We start from the raw sequence: 20,109 nt of genomic DNA, 5'->3' as shown, positions 1-20,109 counted from the left end.
AAGGCCGGTACCAAATCCTGTTGACTTATCTCTCTCTAGAGCCTCTATTAAAGCCATACATATACTTGGCTAATCTCCAGCTACTGTTCTCTCATTGAGATATCATTCCTTGATATATCTATCGAGTTCTTAAGCTGAAAGCAAAATAACAATATTGGGTCTTTGTTTTTTTTGCATGCAAGATGGGTAGAGCTCCTTGCTGTGATAAGAATGGACTAAAGAAGGGGCCATGGACACAGGAGGAGGACGAGAAGCTCATCTCATACATCCGCAAGCATGGCCAAGGCAACTGGAGAAACCTCCCAAAGAATGCCGGTAAAGTGATTATTATTCATCTAAAGTAATCCTCTTATATAGTAGCTTCTCTATAATTAAGTTTAATTTCTACATATATATGTATCTATATATGCTCAATTGCACTACATGTTAATTTTTATGATTCATTTGTATATAAGTTTCTCGATTTTAATAGGTCTGGCGAGGTGCGGGAAGAGTTGCCGTCTCCGGTGGACGAACTACCTGAGGCCAGACATCAAAAGAGGAATGTTCTCAGTTGAAGAGGAGACGACCATCATCCAGTTGCATAGTATTCTGGGGAATAAGTAAGTCCATTAATGCTTCAATGAATCATATATATATATATATATATATATATATATATATATATATATATATATATACATACATACACAGTTTTACTTTGTTATATATATATAATATATATGTGTGTGTGTTACAGGTGGTCAGCAATAGCTGCTCAATTGCCAGGAAGAACAGACAATGAGATCAAGAACTACTGGAACACCCACATCAGGAAGAAGCTGCTAAGGATGGGAATAGATCCTGTAACTCATCAGCCTCGCCTCGATCCCCTCGGCCTCTCATCTTTGCTGCTGAATCCATCTGCATACAACCCAACTAGTACTGATCAATTCAACCTCAGTAGATTGCTAGGTGCTGAGAGTGTAGTCAATTCTGAACTCTTGAGCATAGCCACGAGTCTCTTCTCATCTCAAGTACTATTCTCACAAGATTCATACATAGACCCTTCACTTCAAGATCAAATGCCACAGAATTCTAATCCATATCCTCAAAATTGGCTTCAGAACAACTTGGGTGAGAATTATGTGGCTGATGCAGGTGTTAGCCATTATGACAATCTGGACACAAATTTATTGCAAATATTGTCGACCAACAACCAGAATTATAACATGGAATCGATCATATCAACGCCTGCGTCGAGTCCGACCAATTTCAACTCCTCATGGACTAGTGCCTGCATTAATCACAGCAGCACTGAGGACGAGAGAGATGGCCATTGCAGCAACCTGCTCAATATCCAAATCCCTGATGTCCTTTTGGATGTGAGTGGTTGCATGTAAACAAAGAGGTTGAGAAGAGAAGAACAAGATTAATGAGAAGATCAAGAATGGAAGAATTAAACAATTTGACAGAGAAAAGAAGAAGTGTTTTATGCTTGCTTTTGTTGATGAACGAAAGAGAGACATTTTGTATAGATTTCTTGTAATAGTTAATTACCAGGTAATAAATGTTAGAATTTTTCTTAATTTCTCGCAGTTTTATGTACTTTTGTATCAATTGTGAACAATGAAAGCTATATCATCCATATCTAAATTATGCAACCATATGGTTCCAAATGGCAATTCTAGTGATCTCACAGTCCAATAATGTTATTAGTTGGTAGCTTTATATATATATATGCTCTATATACTAGCTAATAAAGTATCTTATTATATCTATCTCTAGCTAATTTGGGTACTCACAATACTAAAAAAATATAATTTAGATAAGTGAGGTGACATATATAGGTGGTATCAGTAATTAGGAAAGATAGAGGAATTAATTAAAATTAGGATAAAGACAATGGTAACTGTCATGCTCACATGATACGCAAGAATTTCTCAAGTGGAATTCAATGGAAAAAAGAAATAATCCTTCTTCAGTGGTTACTTGCTTTTCTTATTCTCCAATAATATAGGATAGCCTTGTCTGCAGGTAAGGATAAGAAATGATAAACTAAAACCTTAAGAACTTTTAATTATCTATGTCAGCTAGATCTCCTAAGGTTGTGTTTGATTGTAGAAAATGAAAATAGAGAAAGTAATTATGGAAAGTAAAACTACACCTAGATTCTTTGAATTGTTACACATTTCCACATAGATTATTTTATTTATTTTCTGTGGACATTAACTCCCTTCTTAATTATAAAAAAAAATCTCTAAAAAAATTCATTCCACATAGATTATTTTATTGAACTGTGAGTGTCAATGTGATCAATTTTAGGCTCCATTGAAGCTATTTTCTTTATTTTGAGTTGAGTGTAAAATAATCATTTAATATTATTTATTAACATGGTTAAGTAGGGGAGAGATGTTCCATAGTTTAGGAGGTTAATGTTTACAACCAAACATCATAGATTGGTGTGCCTAGTTAATTAACTGGGAAAGTATGTTTTGACTCCTATGACCACATAAGATAGAAGAAAATAAAATGTTAGAGGTTAAGTTATTTTTTCCAAGAAAAGTGAAAACTTAATGGAGTCCCAGTTAAATTGAAATTAGAGGTAAGTATTGAATGAATGAAAATTTGGTTTTTGTTTAAAAGAAAAAAAAATTGAAAGAGAAAGAAAGGAAAAAGAATATGTACACTACTAAACCCAGAATGCTACAAACAGTGTAAAGGTGAAAAAATAAATTAGATAATATGCAAGCTGACCTGATTTCTTATAAAAAAGGTAACAAAAATGAAAAAAAAAAAAGGAGAAAAGAAATAGGGTTTGCAACTTTTCCAATTAACCCGAATTGAAATAGGGATATATAAATTTCACTCAGATATGGATTTGCATGAGATTGAGATACAGATATGAATATGTTACGAATCGACCTAATATGATCCGCAACGGTTCTGAAACTTAAATCCTAGCTTAATAGCATTCTAATGGCTAGATGGATGCTAGGATTAGATCTTAGTGTGAAGGGGGAGAAGTTGTTGTGAAAGAGGGAGGATAGAGGCTGGAAGAAGCCGACTAAAGACTTGAGCGGTAAAAGAAGGGAGGTGGGAGAAAGCGTCAATGGCTAAAATCAAAAGAAAAGGAGATGAGAATAAAGCCAATTCCAATCCAAATGATTATCCTCATACAATTCTAGTTACCCTAGGGACTCATCAACTAAATTAAACAAATCCTAACAAATCATTAAAACCATTCTTCCTTATCTTCTCGGATTAACCTTTTGATTCTGGAGAAGTTATGAATACCAAAGTTGTAGATCTGGTTAGTGACTTTATCTAACTGGTTTGATATTATTTGGACATGTGTAGAATATTCTACGAATATTTTATCTAAATTGCGCATAACTGAATTTAGCTAATTAAATAAAATCATAACCTGCTAAGACTCTAATTAAACCAAATAACTAAATAAGATAATTAGACTCAATCTATTAAACCTAATCTTCTTTTGATGTGATCCGATCTGACTCGGTTCGTATCAGAATATTTATTTATCCACAAATATAAATAACTTGAATATAATAATATTAAATATATAAATTCCATATCGATCAATTAATTGAATTCATTAGTATTATATAGATACTCAAACTTTAGATGTAAATTTACTCACTTTTGAATTTGTCTAAATTCCATATATTAGTATTTAATTTAAGATCAAATTTGTATTCGATTTGTAATTTTGAGTTTAAATATACGTATCGGAAGCAAGCATTCGAATCCAGTCACGAGTTGACCGCGATCCGACCCGTTCTCGCCCCAATCGTAGAACGAGTCAATGTCGGCGTTCTCTCGTGGACTTGTCCGATTACTTGGGCGGCAGGAATGAACCCTCGTGTTACATTTTGTGCCAATTGCCGTGCTACTCTATAACGCAATGTTCTCGCCCACCTCAAATTTGCCGGTCGCTGAGCGCCATCCCTTTGTCGGCGACTCAGATCTTGAAACTCTCTGGTCATTGGCATCCTGAATCGGTTGTCTTGCGTTCTCTTTGGTTGATTGCGTCATGAACTCTTGGGAAGAGATCGTGTGAGAGAATTATCGATGCTCCGGATGTTGGCATTCCACGGAAGGTACTTTCTTGCAATTGGGTTTCCGTTATTATTGCGAGAAATCGCAGAAAGGAAGAATCTTTTCATCAAATTGAGGTTTTCTATGCAAGAAGGGAGTTGGGTTTTCTTTAACCCTTGTGAAATTTGTATAAAAATTGTTCTTTTCGTGTTATTTATTTTGTGTGCAATGGTGTTTCTCTGCCTGTTTGATTCTAAAACTTGAATTATAGGGTCACCTCATCAATCGATTACTGGCTTTCTTGGAATAACTTGGAGCTTTGCTCAAATTTGTGCTATCTTGTGAAAATGGCAGTAATTTTTATGCAGGTTATTGGCGTTTGGAGCTAATAGGAGAGCTGCCTACTTTTCCCAATCCAATCACCAAGCAATAGGCTACTCACAAGTAAGGGATCATGGCTCAGCTGTCAAGAATAGAATACCTTCGTTCTTGCACAGAATGTTTTCGCATTACAAGAATCACACTAAAGGGAATGGGAATGAGATATGTAAAAGAACCAGCATTAAGGATGATGTGCACCAGAATAAGTATTCCAGGAGCTTCTGCAGTCCTTCAGTGAGCAGTTCATCGATGACCCATCATGGTCAATTGGCTTGGAAGAGGTTGAGTCATGTACGTTCTTACAGCAGCGCAAGTTTCACACCCTTGAGTAGGATAGCTTGTGCTGTGAGCTTGTCATTTACTAGATTCCAGTTAGTCCCTGGAATTTTTGCTTTAGCTTTTGGCAAGCTAGCATGGAATCAGAGAGCCCTGGCAGATGGGCAGTGTTTGCTGACAGGAGATGATCTCTACATGAAAGCACAAGATGGCCATCTTCTCATCTCATCCATCATTTTTTCAATCTTAGAGGGCATCGTTTTGATATTCAGAACACTATACTTGACAATCCTGTTCTTTCCTGCCACTGCATTGGCTCCATTTGCAGAGAGTTTTGGTACTGAATTTAGAAAGACATGGCTCCACCTCGTCCATCATACAATTGAAAAGGCAGGCCCAGCATTTATAAAATGGGGTCAGTGGGCAGCGACACGTCCAGATCTCTTCCCAAGTGATTTGTGTGTGGAGCTTGCAAAGCTTCATAGCACCGCACCAGCACATGGCTTTGCCTATACTAAGACTGCCATTGAGAAAGCATTTGGGCGTAAACTTAATGAAATATTTGATACCTTTGAGGAGATACCTGTAGCATCTGGTAGCATCGCCCAAGTACATCGAGCTTCTTTGAGACATCAATATCGTGGTCAGCTGTTGAGCAAGCCCATTGATGTTGCAGTGAAGGTTAGGCATCCTGGTGTGGGTGAATCAATAAAGAGAGATTTTGTAATTATCAATCTTGCTGCGAAAGTTTCTAGCTTCATTCCTGGATTGAGCTGGTTAAGGCTGGATGAAAGTGTACGACAGTTTGCTGTTTTTATGATGTCTCAAGTTGATCTTTCAAGGGAAGCTTCTCATCTGAGTCGTTTTATCTACAACTTTCGTGGATGGAAACGTGTGTCTTTCCCAAAGCCCCTATACCCCCTTGTGCATCCTTCTGTTCTTGTGGAGACATTTGAGCATGGGGAAAGTGTTTCTCATTATATTGAGGAAATCGAAGGAAGTACTAGGATGAAAAGAGACCTTGCCCATGTTGGTACTCATGCACTTTTGAAGATGCTTCTGGTATGTGTCTATTAAGTTGTATTTTACTGTTAAATATCTGTATTAACCAAAGTAATTTTTTGATTGGATCTATAATTGTTATTATAGTTAAATGAAACTATCATGTACTCATTGTCATTGAACTTCCAAATCTAAAAGACTATTACTTGGGATGTAGATTCTGACCTAGTAGGTTTTGTGGGTGAAAAAGTACCACACACTTGTTAGCTAAATTTCAATAGTTAATATGTCTATTATGAACACATTTCATGTTGAAGTTGGTTTGTCAATATCTAGACCAGACTTGAAGAGCCATATTTGTATTTTAAGAGAATGACACTTATAAAGTATAGTGAAAAGCTGTTCACCTTCACCTGATATACAATGTCAATGTGCATTTTCTAATAGGCATATGCCCTATAGTTCTCAGCCTTCTTTTCTTTTGTGTTGTTTTAGGAGGACAATTTTATTCATGCAGATCTTCATCCTGGAAACATCCTCGTTCGAATACCAGAGAGCAAGCATTCAAGGAAAAAGTTCTTCAGAGACAGGCCTCACATCATCTTTCTTGATGTAGGCATGACAGCAGAGCTCTCTAAAAGTGACCGTGTTAATTTACGGGAATTCTTCAAGGCTGTAGCTATTCGAGATGGCCGTACAGCTGCAGAATGTACGCTAAGATTATCTAAACAACAGAATTGTCCAAATCCAAAGGCCTTTATTGAGGTAAAGTTTGCCTTGTAATGTAATATATATTTACCATCTATAGGCTTTATTCTTTTACCGCTATGTTAGGAGCTCTTGTACTGTGCCATAGATACCAATCCTTCATTAGGTATGTATTATTGTTCAATAGTCTGTTGATAGAATGGCACATTTACTATGCCATCTTGTATTATAAATGGTAAAGCCTTGCATTCTGATTGCTGTGCACTGCTTTGTAGTGAGTGATATGCAAGAGTACAATATAGAATGTGTCCTTGAAATTTCTCGTCCAAATTTACTTTTAAATAATTTAGTTAATGTAAGCTCAACAATATTTTGCTTGAAATGTTTCAACCATGAATTCACATAACATTTAGTAGTTGCAATGTTAAATTTGTACAAAATGTATGTGACTTTCAATTTCTACAAGCATAAACACTAGATAGATAAATTATTATGTATTTATGAAGTTCATAGATTAAACTTCTATGGTATCTGTCTTTTCTCAAATTTTTGGAGAAAAGATCACCTTTCAGTTTGGTGGAACCAAGTTTTTCCCAAACATTTGAATTGAAGCACAAGAGCAACAAGCATGCAACAATCTAGTCTAAAAACATTAGTTGGTTAAATTGCACTATTAAGTGAAAAATGAAAATATGACTAGCAATCGCATGATAAATCTATTACTGTGTAAAATTGAAATAAAGGAGAACAATAAACATTGTGGTGCATTTAATTCTAGTCAAATGTGCTACATATCTGGAATGCTTTCCTCGCTTTCTCTCTCTAGTTTTGCAGTAGCACAACATCAGACAAGTGAGAAAACCCAAAATGTTGCTTAATAAAAAATTTATTGAAAGAGGCTTTAGTTTTTCATCCATCCAGTTTCCACCAAGACAGGTCAATGCAAGCCCATATATAACTGAGGACACAGCATGTTTCAATGGAAACTGTTTTGTGATGATAAAGTCCTATACTTTGTTGACCCATATACAGTTTTAATCTTTTTACTAATATTCTTCTCTTCTTTTGATGAAATTAATATCTTCTCCTTGCTATGGGCAGGAGTTGGATAAGACATTCACATTCTGGGGAACTCCTGAAGGTGACAGCTTTCATCCTGTTGAATGCATGCACCAGTTGCTTGAACAAGTTCGGCACCATAAAGTTAATGTTGATGGCAATGTTTGTACTGTGTTGGTGACCATTTTGGTTCTTGAGGTAAACAGTTTTGTCTTATACAGTTACCTTTTCTTTTTCATTAATAATTTATTGCACTTATTACTACTTGTGGTCAAATATTTGATGCTAATTCCTCATTTCTTCTCCATATATGCATCATAGTTCTAAACCAAATATTTCACCTTGTGAAAATTTGGCCTGCAGATACTGGTTCCCCATCTAATTTTGTTTCTTTGCATGACAAGTTCTTGTGATATTTCATCAATTACATTGAAGTAGTTGATGCAAATTTCTTTGCGACATCTAAAACTTGAACTAGTACCAGCATCTGACAAATTACTGTAGGAGGAGGGAAGGAGGGAATGAGAGTCCGAGAGAAAGAAAAGATAGATGGAGGGAGACATGGTAGATAGGAAGGAGAGAGAAAGAAAGTGGGAGAGGAAACTTTTATTTGTTAAAGAGAGAGTGGGTAGGAGAGATGGAGAGAGATTGAGAGTAATTTTCCTATTTTTATATTTTATATGAAAGTAATATAATTATCTATTTTCCTATTATTAATTTTTAAATTTTAGAATTTTTATGTAATTAAAAGATAGTTCATTACTAAAAGCCAATAGTGGCGGCCAAAATGGCGGATATGTATGTTTTTTTTTTGGGTGATCAATCTCTAATCCTGATCCCGATCCCGATATTTTATACTTTGCTGAAAAGATAAGATTTGAAACCTCTCTTGCATCTTTTGATAATAGTAGAAAGGGAGAACAAGGAGTAAATTTAGAATTGTGGATGAACGCTACCAACACACAATATAGCAATAGTCTATGTAGGATCCGCTAGTGAGCTTACTAGACAATCAGGTGAAAGTAATGTAGTTCTACTAGTTCTTGTGCATATATAGTTATATACAAACCTATAGAACAAGTTTTGATAGTTATGGTCTTACTTCATAACACAAAAATATCTTTGAAACCAGGATATATAGTACCTTTTCACTTGAAAAATATCTGGTTATTAGGTTCCACAGTAGCTGCTGTGAAGTTCTAGCCAATTATCCATCAGATAAATACTTAAACATTTTCTTTCAGACTTCATTTACATTCTTATTTCCCCTTGCCTGTGTCATCCCTTCTTCATTTAGACCTAATCTTCTAGTGACATGAAGTTAAAAAGGAAAATGGGTTTGCCAGAGTAGTTGAATAAATATGTGAGCTGTCTTTCCTTCATAATAATATGGGCCATTTATCAGAATTGGCAGGATTTGAGGCAGGGATCGTGCTTATTGGACTATCATACCAAAGAAAATTTTCTTTTAATTAGTAGCCCACAACGATTTGTTACTGAAAATCAGTTTGTATCTAGTATTGAGGACTTCTGATAATAGATTCATAATACCCTTAATCTATTCTACCCACACTCTATGCTGGAGTTACATTTTCAGGTTTTAGTGTTTTACAACTGGAGAAGTAGAATAGCTATTGAGTAAACAATCTTAGAAATGTTGGCAATGGAGTATAAGTATGGCCCAATCAAGGGTTGCTCCTTGTTTAGTCTTGAGCTAAATGCAATCTAAAAATTGTGAATTAATGTTGGAGAACATATAATCAAATATAGGCTAAAAGAATTTAGCAATACAGAGAATTGAAGTAGTAAATGATCATAAAGCCTTCTATCAAAATATAGACAAGATTACTTCAAGTAAGAACGGGCTAAAGATAGGTCTAGGCTTCAAGAACTCATAGATAGCTGCAGGATATAGGATTGGAATAAGGTATATAAACAGTTGTAGAATATTCTCACCCAATGTGAAGAATAGTGTTTAGCCTTAAATTGTGCTTTCCTCTTCGACCATGAGCACCAATAACCTTCATTCCTCAAGACAGTATCAAATACATAAAAATAAAGCAGAGTGATAAGGTAGACTAACAAGAAACCCACAAGTATTATGGGAGATTTGTAAAGAGAAAATAAAGGATTGAAACCCACAAGGGTTGTGAGACGGAGTATTGTAGAATAAAGAGTAGATAACAGATATCTGTGGATAAGAAAAGTGTTTGATAATTTTTCAAAGATGATTCCCCCCTCGAGCTCGCTCTCTCACAACGGCTCCTCTCTATCTCACCATTGCTCTCCTCTCCCTCTCACCCTTGCTCTCACTCTCTCTCTCTCCCTCTCTTTCTTGGCTACTGTACAGCAAAGATAGCCCTGCACCTCCTGCGACAGTGAGGAGAAATAGAGTGATAAAGAGAGAGAGAGGAGGGGAGTGAGGCAGATAGAGAAAAAAGAAAAGAAAAAAGAAACCCTGCCCAAAAAAGAGAGAGAAAGAGAAACACCTCATTGGGGAATTACTCACCTAAGGCCTCTCTATCAAAAAATTATGTCATCGCTCACCATTGCTTGTCGTCATTGTCATCATACTGAGAGGTAATGAAGCATTAAGAGAGAAAGAGACAAAAGGGTTTTGAGCGTAACAAAGGAGAGAAACTTATTAATTAGGTTTTGAATCTTATGGTGTAAATGAGTCGAGCCTGAGTAAGTCGGCTCTCCAAAGATGTTTAGGCTTGGCTGAGCTCAACTCGAGTCGAGCTCGAACCAAGCCATATCGAGTTCAAGTGGAGCCCGAGCTTGATTAGAGGAAGAGGAAGGGGCAACAAGGACGACGGCTTGCCGAGGCAAGAGGAGGATGAGGAGGCCAGACGAGAGAAGACGGCAGCTTGGCGAGGTCAGAGGAGGATGAGGAGGAGAATGCGGCGGTAGCTTGTCGATGGAGGACGAGGAGGCAGGATGAGGTGAAGGAGGAGGCGGCGGTGGCGAATGAGGAAGATGAGACCGACGCCGAGCTAATGACAATGGAGGGAAGCCGGAGTAGCCAATTGATAGAGGAGGAAGAGGAAAGGAGGAGATTGGGCGATGGGTTTGTTGGGCTATTTTTATTAGATTTAGGGTTAGGGTTAGTATAATTAAAAATCTAATTATTAATTTATATTATATATATAGTACTAATAAATATTAAATATTATATTTAAGCCGAGCATGAGCAAGCCGACTCTGGCTGACTCAGCTTAGCTCAAGCCAAATTGAGCTGACCTCGAACCGTTCGTTTATTTTGACACCCCTATTTGGATCTGGATTAGATCCGACCCATTAATAACTTAATACTGAACTGGTTTCAGCCTGTTTTGGTCGAAACAGGTCTAAAAATCCCAATCTGTTTCGCCCAAAACAGGTCTGAAAATCTCAATTTGTGTTGGCCGATCTGGGTCCAGATTGGCCGAAAATGGGATTCTTGCTTTCCATATTTTAGTATTATATTCTGATTATGTCTTGGTTGATGGTGCAGTATAATGCATATTTGACAGTTTCTCCATATGCAGTCTAAATTGAGAAATCCTGTAACTTCTGGTTTCTTTTTTCCCCTCAACAGGTTTAATTCCACTAATAGTATTATAAGCATGTCAATGTTTTTTTCTTATCGATAAGCTGAACAGCTGATACTAGCATTGAATTCGAAGCACCCAATAAATTTCTGCATATATGCAAAAGAATGTACTTTGGGTTAAATTCTGATACGTGTTCTTTTGTAGGGCTGGCAAAGCAAGCTAGACCCGAACTTCGACATCATGCATACTCTGAAGAGTCTATTAGTGGGAAAGGACATGGCGCAACCTATTGACTGGGTTTTTTCCTAGAAGATTTTGACTCGCAAAGTAAATATCTGCAGATGGATTAATATTGCATTTTCCACGGACTAAATTCAGTTTAAAGATGTATCTTCATCCTCTTTGGCAATCCTATACGTGGTTCTTTTACAGATATTTGTATAATAGAGTTCTGTACAACTAAGCTAAGCTGAACGGTAGTGTTTTCTTTTTCTTTTTTTCTTTCATTATTTCTTTTCTTTTTGAAAGAAAGGTGGTAGCCACCTGTTTCATTCAGAGTGCTTTCTGATTCAGAAGAAATAGATGTCATCTTGTCTTGAAGTTGTATGAGAGTCTTTGTCAATTTTGAGTGCTGGTAAACAGACTGGAACTGAAGATATTCATGATTTCCAGCCTTCTGCCTTTGTGTAGATATCTTTTGATGCTGCCTTGGGAAAAAATTTTAAATGCAATGTTTTGCAGCTATTAAGCATGATTATTAAAGTCAATGTGGTAGTTCATGTTAACTTTTGATTCAGCAACTCTTTTGTAGTATGCGTAGGTAGCAACTTAGTTTGATTTGTGAATTGTTATCCTATCATGAAAGCCAGATCAAAGCATCATCTTGATAGTGGTCTCATGGAAATATTATATCTCTATTGGATGTTCTTTTCAGGCGAAATAGTTTCATATCTTGTTACTATTTAATCCTTTATCTTATTGCCTACCTAAAAGTCCATTAACTATTGAGGACACATCATTCAAGACTGAGGACTGGGAATTTGACATATCACTGTCCACTGGAGATTTCTATCTACGACTTTACTGCACTGTTCTTGGTTTCTCTCCCCTTTCAAATATTGCAACAAGCCACCAGAGTAAGAATATTTATTTTGGTTCAGTAGAAATTAATCAAAGAGTAGGTTTCCTGCGATGAGACTAAGTATGGATGGAAAGATCTGACCACCTGAGTATAATTCAAGAAATGAAAAGAGAGATCTGACTATCTGAGCAGGCAAACTCAACGCACAGGCCAAATGAATATATTTGCTTTGAAACTAATTTTGACAACAGGTAGTAGAACAACTTTTGACAATTTGAACAGGTACTAGCTATTAGAGGCTTTACTCATTTAATATTACTAGCATGTCCAAGCTAGCTATTAACAAGACAAAAGAATAGGTTTGCTGCCTGGCGAATATCAAATAATTAATACCTAGAATTGAGAAACCATGGCAATCATTACAAGTATCACTCAAAGAAATCAAGTTCCTGTGCTTATTAGTATATTGGTATTTACCAATCAGTTGCATTGCTTTAACCTGCTCCACTATGAAAACTCTCTATAGGAGATGGACACAAAATCCACTAGATTTTTACAACTACACTGCTTAAAATCGCAACAGGAATTGAAACTATGCTGCACTAACTTATTTTAGCCTTTTAGGAGAAAAAAGTACATTTATTTAGATAATGTTACCAACAGAAAAGTTGCTACTTTCCTCTTCTAAGATGATCCTAGTTAGCAAAAACCCAAAACAGATAACTTCTGTTACATGCTAGTAACTGGCATTTTTTATACTACGAATTAAATGTAGTATTGCTACGGATATGCATATCATGTATATCAACATCGATGAACTTCTTGACCTTGAAAGGCACAACATCTTCAATAAATAAAATCTGAAACAACGATAAAGTTAGCTAGAATATTTCAAGAGATCATTTTCAAGAATTCAGTAGATCCGAATTTATTTCTTACTGAAAATGTACTGTTTACAAATTAGGCCTGCACGAGTTAGTCTGCAATGGATTAGTTTCTTCCCAAAAAAAGTGAGTGAAATCAGTTGAAAAAGAAAAGCAGGGACAACGACACGAGTTAAGCCGATGGTGTAAGAAAGCATGTTTAATAAATGAGAATTACACATGAACAACAAACGGAGAATATCCACTAAGAATGGCATAATCCTCACAGCCACTTTCCTCAAGTTTGTAAGACCTGAAGCAACACAAATCATAAGATGAAGTTAAAGTATGTTTCTCACCAGTAAATCAGCTAATATCTACTTGTCAACTTGAAACAAAATTTGCTCCTTGAGGGCAGTTACTCTGACAAATCTTAACAACCTCTATTGTGAGAACGAGGATAATCAGAAGGTAGCAAGAGCAAATAATATGATGAAGATAATTTAGACTTCGTAACAAAGATTCCAACGGTTACCTGAGAAAGATTTACACAATGGAAGATCAGATAGTAACAAGAGTTGCTATAGTAAATTGACATAAATAAAATGCAAGTACCAGCTGCCAGGATATATCATTAAGCATATCTTTAGTTGTGAAAACTACCTATATCATTAAGCCAACTTACAGACAATAATATGGAATGCAATTGACAGAAAATTGGAGGACAGCTTCATAAGGGACAAATAGCCTAGACCATATACTGATGAAACCCTGTAAAGGGTTGATTCTTGCATATTTTGGAAGTTATTACTTCAAAAGGTTGGTTGCACGATATAATGCTCAGCATAAAAGCCTATATGGTATTTAAAAGGAAAAAGTGGCCAATGTACATGCAAGCAACTGCATTACAAGACAGTGACTTATGTCTAATATGCATATATACGCACACAACCACCGCACACAAAAAGACATGAACACATTACACATGCATATCCATGTGCATATGAACTCCTGTGCACGGATGCATTGCATGCAAATACATGCACACTTGCACTCCCACCCACATAAATTGATATTCTTCTACAAGAAAGGAGATTTCCCTGAAAGAATGGCCATTTGGTCTAAAATCTGCTGATCCTATCAATGATACAGAGACAAAGTAAAGCAAAAACCTTATTAAGATAATGGTGATTGGTCTTAATAGCATTTCTGCTCACAGCAATCCTCAATGTAATTGGCATAATAATCAAGTTGCTCAAGGGTGGAAACGTGCAAGTGACCATGAGAGACACAAGAGGTTATGTAGTTGGTGTTCTTGAATAAGAAAGCATAAGACAAAAGCAAATGAATCACTGTAAAGTGTAAAGCATAAAAATATATTTTATACTGTAAGATAAAATGTAATCATAAGAGGAAAGCAAATGAATCAATGTAAAGTGTAAAGCATAAAATTATTTTTATATTGTAAGAAACAATGTAATCATAAGAGGAAACCGAATGAATCAATGTAAAGTGTAAAGCATTAAAATATCTTTTACATTGTAAGAAACAACATTGAAACTCAAGTGAGAAAATACATCAAAAAAGTAGCTGATGAGTGACACCAAAGCTAGATCTGGATAATGGACAACAGAGAAAAGAAAAGGATGATTCTGCTAAGGTTAAGATAATGTTTGATGGCAGTTAACATGATTAAATGAAGCTTAGTCATTCCACTAACTAACCTGATGGATCAAATCCTGATGCACATTAGTTTAACAAGGGAATTAGTGGTTGCATTTAGGTACTAGGTGGGTTCCTAAGAGGCATTCAGAGGCAAGGCAGTTGGAATGAATCATCCACACTTCACTATTCTGTTATGCCCATTATTGATATACCAAGAGACAAATCATACAGACTTCACAGCACATGTAGAAACATGGATGTTCCTTTCAAGTATGAACTATAATGCTTCCCAGAATAGGAGAGTGATAACAATCAAAATGTTGTCTCCTTGGCTGCTTTGGTAAGAGAGGTTATGTATGATGTTCATTAGTAATAAGTAATCCTTGAAGAAAAGTTAAATTGAAGAGATATTAATATATCTTTATCTTCAGTGACATACAACCATTATTTTTGCAGTAAATTTTGATAAGAGAGGATGACTAGATTGAGTTCCTTAAAAAAACAACCCTAAACATTTGGGATCCATGAAATGCAGCACATACAAGATCTCAAACCAGAAATGTAAATATGAGAGAACTCAGAGAAGTAATTAACAAACTCCTTAGTTTGCAGTACTTGGTCAATGATCATATTGAAGCATGAACACTCTGTAGGCAAGCGGTCAACTACATTTATGCTCTTTGAATGTCAGAAAAAAAAAAAACTACATTCTGTTGCCACAAGAAACTTATGCACTTAATACAAGATCGTCAAACTGCTGCTGAGTGTTTGTCTACCTTTCATATAACGAAAGCCAGTAAACTTAAGGTTGTAGAAGAAGAAACAAAATGGAAAAACATTTAAAGCAAGTGAAGGGCAATTGCTAATAATTAGTTCTAACATTAATTCCAGCTTATAGTAGGTAGCAGAAACTACAAAACCTATTTGGATCAAAAGAACAGGGAGGAAAATTTGCTTTAATAAGTCATGGTCATGACTTATGATATAACTAGATGTTGATACTAACCTCCTCTTAGACCAGGCAATCAGTAGCTTCTGCTGCTTTTGCAACATTATTGCACTGAAGATCGCAAGATATAGATTGCACACGACTATTTGTTCGAGGTGAACATTAGATATGCCTCAGTCAACACTAATAAGTATCACATGCAGCTTTATTCCAATAATTTAGAATTGTTTCAGGTCTTCATGGGGAGCACATTCAAGTCTAGGAAAGCCTGTGTCAGCACTGAAATCTCATTTGGCTAGTGCTTCTTGAGGACTAATAGTACACTGCCCATATCTGTCATTATTATCAATCTGAGAGGAGCAGTGAAATGAACCATCAATCCTTTCAGGATAATTATAGCACAAAGCCCTTTGTTCCATACCTATATTGAGTTCTTCAGACCAACCATCTGGAAACAAATATATCAAACTCAGAAGACAGGCACCACAACCACCAAATTCTTTGGGTGGACAAAAGATGTTTTCACTGTTCTTAGCTTTCCATTCAGGTAACATCAGTGAAGGAGACAAAAATGAATTATCAGGAACCAGTGCAGTCGAAAGTTTCTGTCTCATCCTGTTAAGTACAGTGCCAGCATGTTTATAGGGTTTTTTCTCATCACAGTGTTTGGAACTTTTTATGTCAACCTTATCAAGCATGTTTCCTCCACGTATCCTCTGACAACAGCTTAAGCAAAGCTTATAAGAGCATTTTGAGCAGCTTCTCAGAAAATCGAGAACCACTTTCTTGCAATAATTGCTGTTTCCAAATAGAGTTTGGTAAAGCACAATCAGAAGCCAGGATATGAGTTTATTAAGTGACACAAAATTTTGTGATATGCAAACATTTTTGGAGATAATCAACAGATCAACTAAGAAAAAACAAATATTATTAGAATACAGGAAAAATCTTAATGAAAAGTCAGGTGGTTATTGTAACTTGCTGAGCTGTTTCTTATGATTGTCAGTGTTCAAACACTGGTAAGAAATACAGAGGATAAATAAAGTAACAACAGCCAAGCAACTTATTGCTAAAGGGTTTAACTTTAGTTCATAACATGTTGGCACTAATTATCAGAGTTTACCAGTAAAGTAGCTCTCTCCGGCCATTTTCTGCCACTTTAACACGAACACCAGATAATTTTGTTCCTAAAATAGAAAAACATTTAGCTAAAAGATCGATAAAAGGGGATGAATGCTCAATTAGCATATAAACCTTGTCTTTTTGCTTCTATTTCCAGTTCATCAATCTGTTCCTGGTTGATCTTCTTCAGTACTGGTAGCAGCTGATAGAAGAAATAATCAGCGTATTTGATTCTGATAAGCTTAGCTTGACTATTTTCTACTTCCTGAAGATTAAACAAAAGTAGATGAACATAAATTTGCAGATACAACCAAGAAAAGATTTATTGAAGCAGATGGAGGACTTTCTTTTTTATGATGGAAAGACCTAACATGAAGCCCACCTTACACACAGCATCCTTTTCTTCACTCAGCAGGCATGTTTTACACTTGCAACAGCCACGACAAGCTGGACAAAGCATCTTTATTTCCATTTTAGACATGTCAGAATACCTAAATCATATTAAAAGTTAGAAACAGTGACCTAGAAAAGAATACTTATTTCACCTTAACTCCTTCAGCATGGATATAAATCTATATCTCACGAACTCAATTAAAAGAGAATAATTAATATATGAAGATGCAATATACTAAAGGAAGAGGCATCACTTGATGTAACAGAAAGGCTTTCCCCTTGCATCTTAGGTCATGGATTTAAGTCTAGAAACGGCCTCCTCAAAAAATGAGTGAGGTTGGATACATTTTCCATCTCAGACAACATATACTTTTCCATCCTAGACCACATGTGGGAGGGCATCCTGTGCACTGGGATGCCAATTATACTGAAAAAATGGGTTATAATAAGTAAATAGAGAAAGATGATTTAAAGTTGCGATAAGAGCAGACAATTCTTAGTAGGATTACTTAAGTATATTTAGGTAGTACAAGTACTCGTAAGGAGCTTCACTTAGACTAATTAAAATAAATAAATACAAAAAAGATTGATAAAAAAATTGAGATTCTAGATCTGAAAGTTCTAAGCAATATCAAATTTGATGTTATAACTTTTAAGATACTTCGCTCTGGTTTGTAGCAGTCCTAGTTGACTCCAAGAAACTTAATATGGGAAGGAATAGTGAAGATCGAACCATTCTAGCGAAGCATGATTTAATGTTAGGATAAGAGTTGTGACCTTGGCACATTACTTCAGAATATATTCAAGGAGGTAAATGTCTCTAGAATATCGAACTTACAGACTAGTTAAAAAGAAGAAACAACACGCACAGATTGGATCAAGATATTGAGACACGAGATCAGAATTCAGAAGTCCTAGAATGCTTTCAAGGATCTAAAAATGCAAGCAACCATTATCATCATCACTTAAGCCATTTCCCACCAACTTGCGAAAACTCCAGCAGATTGAAGTTCTTAAGATGTGAAACTGACACAAGGGCGGCTTTGAATTTCTCTTCACATTTTAAATAGTTGAGACCAGAAGAGAAGAAGATACAAATCATTGTAGGGAAATTAGCCCACTTCTATCATTCTATGTAAGAGCATACTAGAACAGACTCAAAGTGTCTCACACCCTCATTATGGGTAGAAGAGAAAAAAAAAGGGAAAACAAAAGGATTCATGAGTTTTACCCCTATGGAACTTGCTGGAGTATCTTTAACCATTGTGCTGTTTTACCCTGCAGGTCCAGATAACATATACCATCCAAAATCTACCAATGCTGATCTTTTTCTCAAGGATATGAAATGTAGAGCCAAAGGGAGAAATCATAAGACAGCGTATTTGAACTTCCTAAGCAAGTGAAAATCATTCCAAAAATCCCATCTTGATGAATATTGCTATACCCCTCAAGCAAGAAAAATCCAACATCTAGCACCGTGAGTATTCGCATTCACAAAAGTGCAAATGAAACGGGCCGTTTAAAGGAAAACCTACCATTTCTTGATGCACTTGGAGCAGAAGCTCTCCTTCCGGCAACTCGAACACAGAACAATGCGCCCTGTCTTACTCTCCCCACACCTATGGCAAGTCCTCTTCCCCGCTCCTCTACCACGAGGAAATTTCTATTCCAACGGAAAAAGGAACAAATTTAGCAAACATTTACCAAAGGAACTCACAGATTTACTAATACACGAAGTAACAGGGAGAGAAAAGTTTGAAACCGTGATTGTTCCAACTGGTAATGGCTCTACATTCTTGGATCGAATGCACCTTCTTAAGACCGGCTCAAACCCTAGCTTCCGGTCCAGAGGCGAAACAGAACCGGCTTCTTGAATCGGATCGCTTCTCGCCTTAGCCGGCGAGGAGATGGTCATCATCCCGTTCGGAAGCTCTCGCGTCATCCCGGCCGCCGCTGATGTCATCTTCCTCTCTTTTTCCCCTCTCCTTTCCGCTGCTGTCTCCTCCTTTCTCCGCCGCTTCCTCACCGTTGGATCGACCGACGATTTGACCTTGACCTGGTTGAGGCGAGCCCTCTCGTAGTGGTACTCACAGAAGCTAACCCCAGGCATAGATCGCTCCGAGCACCGCCATTTCCGGCCGTCAGCCCTCCGGCACCGGAGGTGGTCCGGAACCGGTGACTTCTTCACCCGCCGGATCTTCGCCGGCGTCATCAGTTCTTCCTCCTTCTGAGTCTTCTCCCTCCTTCGCCGCTTCGCCGGCGGCTGCGGAGGGGGAGGTGGAGGCGGTGTCGGCGGAGGAGATTTGATCTTTGCTTGGTTCCGCTGGAGGAGGTGTAAGTGGTGTTGGCAGAAGGTGAACCCCGGCATGGCGCGGTCGGAACACCGCCATCGCCTGCCGTCGGTCCTCCGGCACCGGACCTCGTCGGGCGCGCACTCGCCGGAGAGCCGCCGTCGCGGCATTACTTTCTCCCGAACCACTCTAGTCTGGAGAGAGAGCGAGAGAGAGAGAGAGAGAGAGAGAGAGAGAGAGAGAGAGAGCGAGAGCGAGAGCGAGAGAGAGAGAGAGAGAGAGAGAAGGAAAGGGGAGGGGAGGGTGTGATTGTGTGAAAGTGGGAAGAGACGAAATAAAGGTATTCCCAAATATTTTGGTAGAGAGAGAGAGAGAGAGAGAGTAGTTTGGTGAGGGAGGTGATATTTTCCTTAACTATCCCTATTTAAAAAAAAACAAAAACAAAAACAAAACCATGCCTGGTAATGGGGTCCATTGGCATTAACATCCATATTTTAGTTTCGCAATTTAATTGCGGTGGATATCCGGATCCACTAACCCGCTATAACCATACAGGTGGGACCCAATGCTTCTTTTTAAGGTCATTTTATATTTATAATTAATTGAATCCATCTACGTAGTAACTGTATATTAAAAACTTAATATCAGGACATTTTTATGGCATTAAAGTAAACTATATATATATATTCTTATGATAAATTGTGAATGATAATAAAATATAACAAGCCAAACACTTTTCAAA

At 37.0% G+C, this 20,109-nt stretch overlaps 3 protein-coding genes across 6 annotated transcripts; 2 read left to right on the top strand and 1 right to left on the bottom strand.

Moving 5' to 3' along the window:
* The first annotated feature begins 109 nt into the window (after positions 1-109).
* Positions 110-1,597, top strand: LOC140759396 (transcription factor MYB102-like). The gene is made up of 3 exons (XM_073095949.1): positions 110-315; positions 473-602; positions 740-1,597. Exons 1-3 carry the CDS (start codon positions 183-185, stop codon positions 1,380-1,382), a joined length of 906 nt encoding a protein of 301 aa, XP_072952050.1. The 5' UTR covers positions 110-182; the 3' UTR covers positions 1,383-1,597.
* A 2,279-nt stretch (positions 1,598-3,876) lies between these two features.
* Positions 3,877-11,774, top strand: LOC140759047 (uncharacterized). The gene is made up of 5 exons (XM_073095508.1): positions 3,877-4,103; positions 4,410-5,760; positions 6,196-6,465; positions 7,510-7,665; positions 11,208-11,774. Exons 1-5 carry the CDS (start codon positions 4,075-4,077, stop codon positions 11,310-11,312), a joined length of 1,911 nt encoding a protein of 636 aa, XP_072951609.1. The 5' UTR covers positions 3,877-4,074; the 3' UTR covers positions 11,313-11,774.
* A 1,181-nt stretch (positions 11,775-12,955) lies between these two features.
* On the bottom strand, positions 12,956-19,733 carry LOC140758916 (E3 ubiquitin-protein ligase JMJ24-like). Of its 4 annotated transcripts, XR_012104172.1 has the most exons (8): positions 18,839-19,733; positions 18,612-18,739; positions 17,066-17,174; positions 16,816-16,948; positions 16,685-16,748; positions 15,619-16,359; positions 13,389-13,482; positions 12,978-13,260 (listed from the first exon to the last, which is right to left on the bottom strand). XR_012104172.1 is itself a non-coding variant. In XM_073095316.1 (6 exons), exons 1-6 carry the CDS (start codon positions 19,535-19,537, stop codon positions 15,849-15,851), a joined length of 1,644 nt encoding a protein of 547 aa, XP_072951417.1. In that variant the 5' UTR covers positions 19,538-19,733; the 3' UTR covers positions 12,956-15,848. The 4 variants fall into 4 exon arrangements, 1 of the variants encoding a protein (XP_072951417.1); XR_012104171.1 differs by having other exon boundaries at positions 12,978-13,482; XR_012104173.1 differs by lacking the exon at positions 13,389-13,482.
* Positions 19,734-20,109: the final 376 nt, after the last annotated feature.

Source organism: Typha angustifolia, chromosome 4 (genome assembly GCF_048772165.1).
Source record: "Typha angustifolia cultivar Huaian chromosome 4, ASM4877216v1, whole genome shotgun sequence".
In the NCBI taxonomy this organism is placed as follows: domain Eukaryota; kingdom Viridiplantae; phylum Streptophyta; class Magnoliopsida; order Poales; family Typhaceae; genus Typha; species Typha angustifolia.
The sequence above is the reverse complement of the archived record's forward strand: the minus strand, read 5'-3'. Positions and strand labels throughout refer to the sequence as shown.

Excerpts from the sequence above, each read along its gene's own strand:
- LOC140758916 (XM_073095316.1), bottom strand. The coding sequence starts at position 19,537 with ATGCCGCGACGGCGGCTCTCCGGCGAGTGCGCGCCCGACGAGGTCCGG. Across the intron at positions 17,175-18,611 it reads TCCAAGTGCATCAAGAAATG|GTATTCTGACATGTCTAAAA; the intron begins GTAGGTTTTCCT and ends AATATGATTTAG. Across the intron at positions 16,360-16,684 it reads CGGAGAGAGCTACTTTACTG|CAATTATTGCAAGAAAGTGG; the intron begins GTAAACTCTGAT and ends ATTTGGAAACAG.
- LOC140759396 (XM_073095949.1), top strand. The coding sequence starts at position 183 with ATGGGTAGAGCTCCTTGCTGTGATAAGAATGGACTAAAGAAGGGGCCA. Across the intron at positions 316-472 it reads AAACCTCCCAAAGAATGCCG|GTCTGGCGAGGTGCGGGAAG; the intron begins GTAAAGTGATTA and ends CGATTTTAATAG. Across the intron at positions 603-739 it reads CATAGTATTCTGGGGAATAA|GTGGTCAGCAATAGCTGCTC; the intron begins GTAAGTCCATTA and ends TGTGTGTTACAG.
- LOC140759047 (XM_073095508.1), top strand. The coding sequence starts at position 4,075 with ATGCTCCGGATGTTGGCATTCCACGGAAG. Across the intron at positions 5,761-6,195 it reads CACTTTTGAAGATGCTTCTG|GAGGACAATTTTATTCATGC; the intron begins GTATGTGTCTAT and ends GTGTTGTTTTAG. Across the intron at positions 6,466-7,509 it reads ATCCAAAGGCCTTTATTGAG|GAGTTGGATAAGACATTCAC; the intron begins GTAAAGTTTGCC and ends TGCTATGGGCAG.